The 12,908-nt window shown below is 40.1% G+C and overlaps 1 protein-coding gene across 1 annotated transcript in view; it reads right to left on the bottom strand.

Moving 5' to 3' along the window:
• Positions 1 to 775: 775 nt before the first annotated feature.
• Positions 776 to 12,908, bottom strand: part of LOC139765278 (p21-activated protein kinase-interacting protein 1-like) — a 29,652-nt gene continuing 17,519 nt past the window's right edge. Inside the window, exons 6-7 of the mRNA XM_071692635.1 lie at positions 4,109 to 4,303; positions 776 to 1,112 (exon numbers count right to left, since the gene is read on the bottom strand). Of these exons, the coding sequence (XP_071548736.1) occupies positions 807 to 1,112; positions 4,109 to 4,303 (501 nt within the window). The 3' untranslated portion in view covers positions 776 to 806. The remainder of the gene's footprint in view (positions 1,113 to 4,108; positions 4,304 to 12,908) is intronic.

The raw sequence follows: 12,908 nt of genomic DNA, 5'->3' as shown, positions 1-12,908 counted from the left end.
GGAAAAATTTGTGGGGCCTGGATGTGGAAAGGGAGCAGTGGCTTCGGTGCATTACACATGATAACTAGAGACTGAGAGTGAACGAATGTGGCCTTAGGTGTCTTTTCTTAGTGCTACCTCATGTGCGTGCGGAGGGAGGGGATGCTGTTGCATGTGTGGTGGGGTGACAATGGAAATGGATGAATGCAGCATGTATGAATATGTACATGAGTATATATGAGTATATATACACTTAGTATGTTAAATCTTGGAAGCTGAAAACTTTTTTTTACCTACAGTAACTGCTTCTCCCACCTTAATAAAGTTGCTTCAGAAACATAAAAAGTCTTATTTGTTACACAATCAATCTCTTGCTGCCATGTATAATGTATTTAAAACATTACAATATCAATAAATCACTCATTTCAAATACTTAAATTATCAATGCACTTCAATCTTAGTACTTTATATATAAAGAACAAAGAGTATTTGGTTCCCTGCAGATGCAGTCACATAAAGAACTTGTGCACATCAACTAAAGATATTCACATGAAAAAAAATTGATAGCCATCATCAGGAAGAAATTCTTCAACAGAGCTTTAACTTCACATCCATCACAGTTGGAGAGGGACTTAAGTGATTGCTTTTTCATTATTTGGCAGGAGGACGTTCATTTTTTCTTTGCCTTATATATACAGGAAAAGCAATTACATATGATGGTAGAAGAAAATAAAGATTGTTTCCCTTTACCCAAGAGTCTGACTTTTACCTATGTGTGCTTAGTTAAATCCACAAGAACTTTACAAATTTTATTAATTAAAATATACCTATGCAGATTTTGTTTTTTTCAATTTTCTACTTGATGAATTAACAACAGGTTCTCCACTATCTTGTTTCTTGTTTTTCTTCCTCTTCCTTTTAAGCTGTACTCCATTTTTCTGGGAACTAACTTCTTTCTCCTGTGTTGTACTTACATCTCCAGTGTCCCCTCTGTCTGAATTCTCTACATCATCTGTTGCCAGTGCACTTGTTTTGAGGACTTCCTGACACGGTAGGTAAATATCCATACAGGTGATACGACATGTAGTGTCCACTTCTCCTAAGAGTTTTGGAGCTGATGAAAGTGACAGCAACTGTAAAGAACAAACTTTACTTAGTAATTCTCAAACTTTTCCCATCTCATATTACCCCCAGAAAAGAGGCCCTACTCATTCCCATTTCAGGACTTTCATCAAAACCACTTTACTACCTGTCAAACTTCTGCTTCACTCCATACACCATACTTCACTCCATACTTCAGCATTTCAGCCATAATCCCATCCACTCCTGGTGCCTTTCCAACCTTCAGCCTCATCATTGCCCTTCTTACCTTCCTTTTTGCTGTAGGCCCCTGCACTTGTATCCTCTTCCTTCCCTCCTCCAATCCCATGCATGTAACAACAGCTGCCTCCCCTTCTTCCACATTTGTCAGTTCTTCAAATACTCTTTCCATCTTCCTTTCACTTCCTCCTTTTGATTCAGAAATGCCCCTTCCTCACTTCTCACATTAACATTTCCACTCTTACATCCACCCCTTTCCTTTTTCTCCTCCTTCCAGCATGATTTATCATAATCCTGAAACTTTTCACTCAGCTTTCTTCCAAAAATATTCATCTACTCTTTCTTGGCTTTCCTCTATCAGCTTCTTAACATTCCACTTACATATTTTACATCCTACCCTCCTCCTCTGCTGAACTTTCACTGGTATATTCCTATCAAGAAACCTATCAAATGCCTTTTTTTCTCTTCTACAGCATTCCTAATCTCTTCTGTCTACCATGCACTGCCTTTTTTATGCCTATATCTCATGACCTTGTATCTATCTACTAATTCTACAACCTTGAATAGTCTCTTTATAAATATTGCAGACACCTCATTCACACAAGACTGCATCCCTACGTCACTGCACTTCCATCTAAGCTTTCAATTACCTTCCTTTCATAGTCCTCCCTACATTTTTTCTGATTCATCTTCTCATTTGCCAACACTTTTATCTCTTCATTCTTCCTTACACCATACCTGCCCTTCTCCCTGATCCTCATCTCATGAACTGCGAAATGGTCAGTCTCCAAATAATCCTCTCACGATTCTATAATCTAGCTAGGCCTTTCTCAATCTTTCATCCACTGCCACAGTCAATCAAAGCCTTTTGCTCTTCCCCTCCATCACTTCTCATCTATGTATATCTGTGGATCATCATGTGCTAAAAAAGATGTTTACAAGGAATAAACCCCTCTCAGCACAAATATCCACAAGACAACTTCCATTCTCATTTATTCCAGGCACTCCTCATTTACCATCTCATCAATTTAATCACATCTCACTTTTGTTTTCATATAACCCATTATGACCACATTTCTCTCATTCTCAAAACCGTTTATATAATCTCTCAAATATCTCCAGAAATGCCTCATTTCATCCTTACCTAGTAGTATCTTCATATTTACAGGTGCACATACAAATACCAATGCATACTTCACAATCCTCGTCTTTCTTTTCACTCGCACTATTCTTGATCCATTCCATTCATGCTCTGTAACACCCTCCCACACTCTCGGTTATAGCAGACTTCCACATCTTTTTTTCCCCTCTTCCCTGATAATTTTCTATCATTCAAGTCCATGCCACTCCTCCTTCCATGCCCTCCCATAACTTGCATTCATTTCCATTTTCACTCCACACACCCTACCCAAGGACATGGGTTTCCCCAATCCCCAGCATATCCAAACTACAACTTTTAAACTTCTCCATAAGCTCCCTCCTATTACTCTCAACAGTCATCTCATTTACATTCAGCACCATCAACCTCAATCGCTCGTCTCTTTTACTTCCCATCATAACTGGCAGACTCGTGCCACTTCTTAGCCTTTAGTGCCTCACCCTTGACGGGCCATTGGCAGAGGGCAACTCCAGCACAGTGTTTCCAGAGATATGAGGCAAAAAACTGTCCTAAAAACTAAAAAGTCCCAGCACACCTAAGGTGTTTGTCTGTATCCAAAAGGACTGCCCTGATGGAGTTCCAACCCTAAAGGGCATATCAACAAGGTCACCACAAGAAGGTGGGGTGAGACATGTATACTCTAGAAAGCTAGAGAATCCCCTTGAGGTACTGACACTTAAAACCTTTTCCAATTTTGAGACTATTCACAGCAGCAGTACCTCCTAACTTCATTAGTTATGATACTGCCACTGTGCACAGCTACAACATACAGAAGATGAAAGTCAGGAGAGCTATAAGAATACAACAATACGGTGAAATATGCAGTAGAGGGATGCTGTCGGCTAGCTGAGCTAAGCCAGGGAACAGTATGCAATCAAAGTAACCATTGAGTAATTTGTAGGTTTGGGTGTGGATGGCAGTCTCTGGTTCTGGTGAATCACACATGACAGCTAAAGATTGGAAGTGTAAAAACACGGCCCCAGTTTGCATGTTCCTGATGGTATCATGCTGAAGTGAGAAAGGCAAATGAGTATACTTACACAAGATAAAATGAGCAGGATAGTAGTGTTATATGGAGGGTAATGTGCTGTCAAACCAGATAATAAGAAGTAAAGGTAAACCATGAAGTAGTCTGTGGACCAAAGGCACTAGTTTTGATGTTATTTACAATGGCTGGAAAGTGTTTCAATGTTTATTGTCCTTGGCACTCCTCTACTCCAAGCAAGCAGTAACACTGGAGCATGAAGTCACCTTTGACTAGTCTGTATCATCGTCAGCAAACAGAAAGGGTACAGCATCACTGAGGACCTTCCCATACGACAGGAACCCACTTTACCCTGCTTCTATATGGAACACAGCCTTAAAACTGCAGGAGTCCCTATAGAAGGGAACCTGGGGTTGCATATCACTAACCCTGGGGATACGAAAAAAGAATACCACCCCTCTTATCTCCTACATATCATAAAAGACAAGAAAGAGAGCAAGGAGCAAGTAGCTGGAAATTCTTCAGCCTGTATCAACATTATCTGAAAAAACAAGCAAAGCAAGTGTATTTACACAGAGGCTCAGTTCCTGATGCTATCTTACTCTTGTAGATAAGACAAGTATGTAAAAAAGTAAGTGTATAAGAATTGCAGCTCCATCATTTACCTCAAGACCCCACACTTTTATAGTTCCATCAGAGGAAGCAGAAACTAGCCATAATCTTTCGGCTGCTTCCTGTGGGATGAGATGTAGACTCTTGACCCGCATGCTATGAGCTGTCCACTGGAAAAGCTCTATCTCTGTTTTAATATCATAAAGACAAACATTTTTGCCTTCTCCACCAACAGCTATGATGTCATCCTGTGAAGTGAAAAAAAATAATAATGTATAGTACAAAGGTTATATGAACTAGGGATAATAGCAAAAATATCAATGGGTATGTGAATCTGAACATTTTACTCATGACTGTTAGAATAATGGGATATTCAGGCAGCTGCAATCAATTTAAAAAATCATGACACCAGTGTTGTTTCATTCACAAAGCAGGTGAACTGTAATGCTCCTATAATATCACAATCCACCATTAAGTGTATCATAACTGTGATTACTATTTGTGTATCACAGGAAGAAATCTACACTCATGCTGCCCTTTCTTTTCTATATAGACATACGTCTCTCATGGGATAAGGGAGAAAGATACAACCCATGCAACTCCTAGATGTTGTATAAGGCAACTAAGAGGAGCACATGCAAAAGGATGAAAATCCTCTGCTCCTATATTATTTCTTTCCAAGATTATGAACAGAAGGAACTACGACAGGATTCTTCCATGAAGACTCAGTCATTTGTTCTTGATGCTACCATAGAAAACAGCATTTAGATATAAAAATGATACACACATATGCATTATACTCTCTTATACCAATCACTCATTTATCAACTCCAAAAGGGAAGGAAGATTGGCTAGTTCTGGTTAAACCCGGTTCCACATATCGATCTGTAACCATGCCCCTTGAAATTCCTTACCTTGATCATGCATAAATATCATATATGTAAAAATATCCTAAGCCTCACATTCTCTGTAAAATACATTCAAGATATAAATTCATGTAAGCTCATTTGTTAGAAACTGATGAATGTGGGAGAAAGGTAGGCAGCTGTTGTTACATGCATGGGTATGGAGGAGGAAAGGAAGAGGATACAATTGCAGGGGCCTAGAGCAAAGAGGGAGGTAAGAAGGCAATAATGAGGCTGAAGGTAGGAAAGGCACTAGGAGTGGATGGGATTATGGCTGAAATGCTGAAGTATGGAGGAGAAAGTGTGATAGAGTGGATGCAACTTATACGTAATTTAGCATGGAAACAGAAGGTTGTGCCTGAGGATTGGGAGAAAGCTATTATCGTTCCTTTTTTCATAGGAAAAAGTGCAGAGGATGTATGTAGCAATTATAGGGGAATAAGTCTGTTATGTGTACCAAAAAAAAGTGTAAGCAAGAATGTCAATTGACAGAGTGATGGAAGTGACTGAATGCAGATTAAGTGAAGAGCAAGGAGGTTTTAGGAAATGTAGGGGATGGATGCGTGGATCAGATTTCTAGAGTAAAGATAACCATGAAAAGAATTTAGCATGAGGTAAAAAGTATGCAGCTTTCATGGATCTCAAGAAAGCATATGACAGAGTTGTGTGGAATGCTTTGTGTGATGTGTTAAGGAGATATGGCATAGGAGGAAAACTGTTGGATGGTATAAAAGCCTTATATAGAGGAGCAAATGCATGTGTAACAGTGGATGGAAAGCTGAGGGAAAGTTTTGGGATACATGTAGGTGTTAGGTAGGGCTGCGTAATGTCACCGTGGCCTTCATCCATTCCTGGCGCTATCTCGCCCAACAGGAAACAGCATCACCACCCCCTGCTTCAGCGAGGTAGTACCAGGAAAAGACAAAAAAGGCCACATTCGTTCACACTCAGTCTCTAGCAGCCATGTGTAATGCATCGAAACCACAGCTCCCTATCCACATCCAGGCCCTGCAGATCATTCCATGGTTTACCCCATACGTTTTATTTCATATCCTCTGGTTCAGTCCATTGACAGCATGTTGACCCCGGTATGCCACATCATTCCAATTCACTTTATTCCTTGCATGCCTCTTACCCTCCTGTATGTTCAGGCCCTGATCACTCAAAAACTTTTTCACTCCATCCTTATACCTCCAATTTGGTCTCCTGCTTCTCCTTCTTCCCTCCACCTCTGACATACATATCCTCTTTGTCAATCTTTCCTCACTCATTCTCTCCATATGTCCAAACACACCCTCTTCTGCTCTCTCAACCACACTCTGTTTATTCCTACACATCTCTCTTACCCTTTCATTACTTACTTGATCAAACCACTTCACACCACATATTGTCCTCAAACATTTCATTTCCAACACATCCACCCTCCTCCATACAACCCTATCTATAGCTCATGCCTCACAACCACATAATATTGTTGGAATTACTATTTCTTCACACTTACCCATTTTTGCTCTCCAAGATCACATTCTCTCCTTCCACACATTCTTCATTGTCCCCAAAACCTCCCCCTCCCCCACCCTGTGAATCACTTCTGCTTCCATGGTTCCATCTGCTGCTGAGTCCACTCCCAGATATTTAAAACACTCCACTGCCTCCAATTTTTCTCACTCAACATCACAATCCAATTAACTTGTCCCTCAACCCTACTGAGCCTAATAACCTTGCTCTTCTTCACATTTACTCTCAACTTTCTCCTTTCACACACTCTTCCAAACTCATTCACAAACTTCTGCAGTTTATCACACGAATCAGCCACTAGAGCTGTATCATCAGCGAACAACAACTGACTCACTTCCCAGGCTCCTAGCATTCCCAACAGACTCCAGACTTGTCCCTCTCTCCAAAACTCTTGCAATTACCTCCCTAACCACCCAATCCATAAAAAATTAAACAACCAATCACACACCCCAGCCACAAACTGACATTCACTGGGAACCAATTATTCTCCTCTCTTCTTACTCATACACATGCCTGACAGCCTTGGTAAAAACTTTTCACTGCTTCTAGCAACTTATCTCCCACATCATATACTCTTAAAACCTTCCACAAAGCATCTCTATCAACCCTGTCATATACCTTTTCCAGATCCATCTGTTTTCTAAGTATTTCTCACATACATGACAGCTAGAGACCGAGTGTGAATGAATGTGGCCTTTGTTGTCTTTTCCTAGTGCTACCTTGCGCACATGTGGGGGAGGGGGTTGTCATTTCATGTGTGGTGGGGTGGCGACGGGAATGAATAAGGGCAGACAGTATGAATTATGTACATGTGTATATATGTATATGTCTGTGTGTGTATATACATATGTATATGTTGAGATGTATAGGTATGTATATGTGCGTGTGTGGACGTGTATGTATATACATGTGTTTCTGGGTGGGTTGGGCTATTCTTTCGTCTGTTTCCTTGCGCTACCTCGCTAACATGGGAGACAGCGACAAAGTATAATAATAAAAAACATTCTTCAAAGAAACACCTGATCCACACATCCTCTAACACTTCTAAAACCACACTGATCTTCCCCAATCTGATGCTCTGTACATACCTTTACCCTTTCAATCAATACCCTCCCATATAATTTCCCAGGAATACTCAACAAACTTATACCTCTGTAGTTTGAACACTCACCTTTATCCCCTTTACCTTTGTACAATCCTCAGGTACTTCACCATGGTCCATGGTATCATACATTGACTGTCCTTAATAACCAATCAACAACACATTCACCCCTTTTAATAAATTCCACTGCAATGCCATCCAAACCTGCCGACTAGCTGGATTTCATCTTCCGCAAAGCTTTCATTACCTCTTCTTTCTTTACCAAATCATTGTCCCTGACCCTCTCACTTCACACACCACCCCGACCAAAATGCTACTCTATATGTGTTTTACTGGCGTTACCTCACTGAAGTAGGGGATAGCAATGCTGTTTCCTGAGGGGCGGGGTAACAAAAGGAATGAAAGAAGGTAAGCAAGCATGATTATTTTTTTTTTCATACATATTCGCCATTTCCCATGTTAGCGTTAAGAATAGAGGACTGAGCCTTAGTGAGAATATCCTCACTTGGCCCCTTCTCTTTTCCTTGTTCTGGAAAATTAAAATTGAGAGGGGAGGATTTCCAGCCCCCCGCTCCCTCCCGTTTCAGTCATCTTCTACGACACGCAGGGAATAAGTGGGAAGTATTCTTTCTCCCCATCCCCAAGGATAAAGTATGAATATGTACATGTGTATACATATGCACATATCTGTGTACATATATGTTGATACGTTTAGGTAGTATAAGTGCATTTTCTTTTCACATATATTCACTGCCTCCCGCACTAGCAAGGTAGCGTTAAGAACAGAGGACTGAGCCTACGAGGGAAAACCCTCACTTGGCCCCCTTCTCTGTTCCTTCTTTTAGAAAAGTAAAAAACTGGAGGGGAGGATTTCCAGCCCCCTGCTTCCTCCCCTTTTAATCACCTTCTACAACGCACAGGGAACACATAGGAAGTATTCTTTCTCCCCTATCCCCAGGGATAAAGTATGAATATGTACATTTGTACATATGTATATGTCTGTGTATGTATATGTCGATATGTCTAGGTATGTATATTTGCATATATGGGCATTTATGTCAGTATATGTGTATATGAGTGGATGGGCCATTCTTTGTCTGTTTCCTGGCGCTACCTCGCTGATGCGGGAAACAATGGTTATGGGCTATTCTTTGTCAGCTTCCTGGCACTACCTCACTGATGTGGGAAACAGCGATTATGTATGATAAAATATATATATATATATATATATATATATATATATATATATATATATATATATATATATATTTTTTTTTTTTTCAAACTATTCGCCATTTCCCGCGTTAGTGAGGTAGCGTTAAGAACAGAGGACTGGGCCTTTTTTGGAATATATATATATATCTTTTTCTTTCATACTATTCGCCATTTCCCGCATTAGCGAGGTAGCGTTGAGAACAGAGGACTGGGACCTTGAGGGAATATCCTCACCTGGGCCCCTTCTCTGTTCCCTCTTTTGGAAAATTAAAAAAAAAAGTGAGAGGGGAGGATTTCCAGCCTCCCGCTCCCTCCCCTTTTAGTCGCCTTCTACGACACGCAGGGAATACGTGGGAAGTATTCTTTCTCCCCTATCCCCAGGGAAGGGAGCGGGGGGCTGGAAATCCTCCCCTCTCTCTCTTTTTTTTTTTTTTTTTTTTTTTTTAATTTTCCAAAAGAAGGAACAGAGAAGAGGTCCAGGTGAGGATATTCCCTCAAAGGCCCAGTCCTCTGTTCTTAACGCTACCTCGCTATCGCGGGAAATAGCGAATAGTATGAAAAAAAAAAAAAAAAAAATATATATATATATATATATATATATATATATATATATATATATATATATATATATATATATATATATATATATATGGAGGAAGTAAAGTGTTTTAGATATCTGGGAGTGGATCTGGCAGCAGATGGAACCATGGAAGTGGAAGTGGATCATAGGGTGGGGGAGGGGGCGAAAATCCTGGGAGCCTTGAAGAACGTGTGGAAGTCAAGAACATTATCTCGGAAAGCAAAAATGGGTATGTTTGAAGGAATAGTGGTTCCAACAATGTTGTATGGTTGCGAGGCGTGGGTTATGGATAGAGTTGTGCGCAGGAGGATGGATGTGCTGGAAATGAGATGTTTGAGAACAATGTGTGGTGTGAGGTGGTTTGATCGAGTAACGTAAGGGTAAGAGAGATGTGTGGAAATAAAAAGAGCGTGGTTGAGAGAGCAGAAAAGGGTGTTTTGAAATGGTTTGGGCACATGGAGAGAATGAGTGAGGAAAGATTGACCAAGAGGATATATGTGTCAGAGGTGGAGGGAATGAGGAGAAGTGGGAGACCAAATTGGAGGTGGAAAGATGGAGTGAAAAAGATTTTGTGTGATCGGGGCCTGAACATGCAGGAGGGTGAAAGGAAGGCAAGGAATAGAGTGAATTGGATCGATGTGGTATACCAGGGTTGACGTGCTGTCAGTGGATTGAATCAGGGCATGTGAAGCGTCTGGGGTAAACCATGGAAAGCTGTGTAGGTATGTATATTTGCGTGTGTGGATGTATGTATATACATGTGTATGAGGGTGGGTTGGGCCATTTCTTTCGTCTGTTTCCTTGCGCTACCTCGCAAACGCGGGAGACAGCGAAAAAAAAAAAAAAATGGATAAAGTGATTATAGAGATAAAAGCAAAACTAGGGAAAAGGGGTGCAGAGATGGAGTGTGGCGGTGAGAAATGGTGGCTAGTGGGAAGCATGTTTGTGGGTGATACTGTGTTGTTTGTGGAGAGTGAAGAGACGTTAGAGTTGCAGAAGGTTGTGTGTTTAATGATGTGTGTATGCAGAGGAGACTGAAAGTAAATGCAAGTAAAAGTAAAGTAATGGTGTTTGAAAGGAAATAGTGAAAGTACAGATTTTGTAAAATCATATGGAGTGAAAGAAAGAAATGTACTAAACTGTGCTGTGGATACAAGGGAAAAAGACTGGAAGGAATGAGGGAATTTAAGTATCTGGGAGTTGTCTTGAGTAAGAGTGGTGATATGGAAGGAGGGATAAGGGAGGGAACAGTACAGGGTAGAAGAGTCATTGGGTCCCTTAACAGGATAATGAAGGATAGAGGTGTAAGTATGGAAGTGAAAAGAGGATTAAGAGACAGCATAGTCCTCTCAACCCTGACTTATGCAGTCAAAACATGGACGTGGAATGAGGCACAGAGGTAACTATTTGAGAAGGACATGTGGTGTGCCCAGATGAAATGAAGAAAGAAACGAAAGGCCATATGGGAGATGTAGTATGGTTTGTTCATGTAGAAGGAATACAAGATGGAGTTTACAAGGAGAGAGTATGATAGTACAATTAAAGGGATTGGTGTGAGTGGAAGACCACCTGCGATATGGGCAAATAGGGTGGAGGAATACTGGAGGTAGAGAAACAGAGGAAGAAGCATGGAATGGTGTGTGCAAGGGAGGCATGTAAGGACAGGGATAAGAGGAGACTCTTTTGCCGTGGCCACCCCTTGATGGGAGTTCCTGGAAGGAACAGCCACCAGAGACATAGATAGATAGATAAACAACCCCCTTTAACAGCCAGTTTAAACAGTACAACCTTTGGATGTAAAGGTCTGGGTAATGTACCAGTTTCGGACACCACATTTTTAGCCTTAGATTGTAAATCATTTTGTTTTTCACCAAGAATTTAGTACATAAAGAAGTGTTTTTTTTATGAACATCATACTTCATTCTGTGATAAGATGATAGCAGTGAGCATGAAGATCTGGGAAAAGTGAGATTAACAAAGCAGCAGATGGAACTCTTCTAGAAATCAAAAGAACCTATGAATACCTCACCTATCCAATCTTAATAAAACTCTAAACACTAAACTATCAAGGCAAAAGAAAATCACTCAAATTTCAAAGTTAACAATGTAATGTCCCTTAACTGGTACATTGCCAGGATCAACACTATTCCATTTTGTCATACCTATTAACCCTTTTATTGCTCTGTGCATAACATGCACTAAACTGCCTGCTGCTCCACACCTCATTTGATGGCCTATTCTTCTGCCATCATCTGGAATTGGAATATTAGCTATGTTGGTTTTCACCACTCATCTACATATATCACTAGCAACCTACAACCATAGCAACAAAAATGCTACCATCACAGTCACCCATAGACAGTCATGGGAAAACTATTTGTTGTATTGTATAATACAACAAACAAGGGTCGTGATCAAAAGGAAAGCTTATATACATCAAAATTTTCTAATGAAGTAGAACAAAAATATTTGTATACAGAAGGTAGAGATATAACTAGAACAAAAGTATAAAATTTTGTATTTTTTGAGAAAAAGATAATAATTATGGGTGAGACGATTAAAAATGCTAAGAGTTTTATTTAGGCTATAGTTTTACACTGGCCTAAAGGTATTCCATTATAGTCACATAAATTGTTTACCTGTGAACCCACTTCATTCCATTTCATGCAGTCACAGAGTCATGATGGAATCACATGCTAATGCTCTGTGCTGTCTTATGTAAGCAATCACTCTGTTATCTCAAATAAAGCATCACAAAAAACTATCATAATAACAGTGCTCTTACTTTTGGTGATAATCTATATATTTGTGCATTCAATCATAAATTAATAAAGTTCTGCTTGTGTAAACAATACAAAAATTAAAACTAAATAATACACACTTGTAATGTGTTTAGTCTACAGTGGTGCCTTATCATCCATTATCTGACCTGCTATCATGTCCCCCTAGCAATACTGATACTGATAATCCTACAAAATCAAATCATTGGCAAGTGCTCAGCCCCAAGGCTGCCAAACTTGAGAAATTAGAAATTAAAAGCTTTCATCTTTTTTCATGTCTCCTCAAACTTCCTTTACTTAGACAGAGTACACATCTTTCATCAATGATGTTCTTCCACTTTAATGCTTTCAAGCTGACCAAAACCAAGAGGTCTACAAATATCATGCAATGGTATAGCCCATCTAATCTAAAATCAAAAGCAGATACAGGTACACCACCGATTTTCCGGCCCTCTTGCTTCCAAAGCCTTACTGGATTAACCTATTTGCCGGACTAACCATGGTCACGTAATAATAATCCATCAACACACCTCTAAACCACTAATCATATATCTCCCATGTGTCTAAAGTATACCATGTGTAAAGTATCTGTCTGCATTATACACCTGCTCAGGACTGAGGTGCTCATCAGCTACGAGTTTCGTAAATTCATCCACATACTCAGCAGCTCCTTCATGGTATGCAGACCACTTTTCTCCGCACATTTATTCATGGAAATTCCATGATGCTTCTTGAATCTTTGAAGCCACCCTT

Source organism: Panulirus ornatus, chromosome 53, assembly GCF_036320965.1.
Source record: "Panulirus ornatus isolate Po-2019 chromosome 53, ASM3632096v1, whole genome shotgun sequence".
Lineage (NCBI taxonomy): Eukaryota > Metazoa > Arthropoda > Malacostraca > Decapoda > Palinuridae > Panulirus > Panulirus ornatus.
The sequence above is the reverse complement of the archived record's forward strand: the minus strand, read 5'-3'. Positions and strand labels throughout refer to the sequence as shown.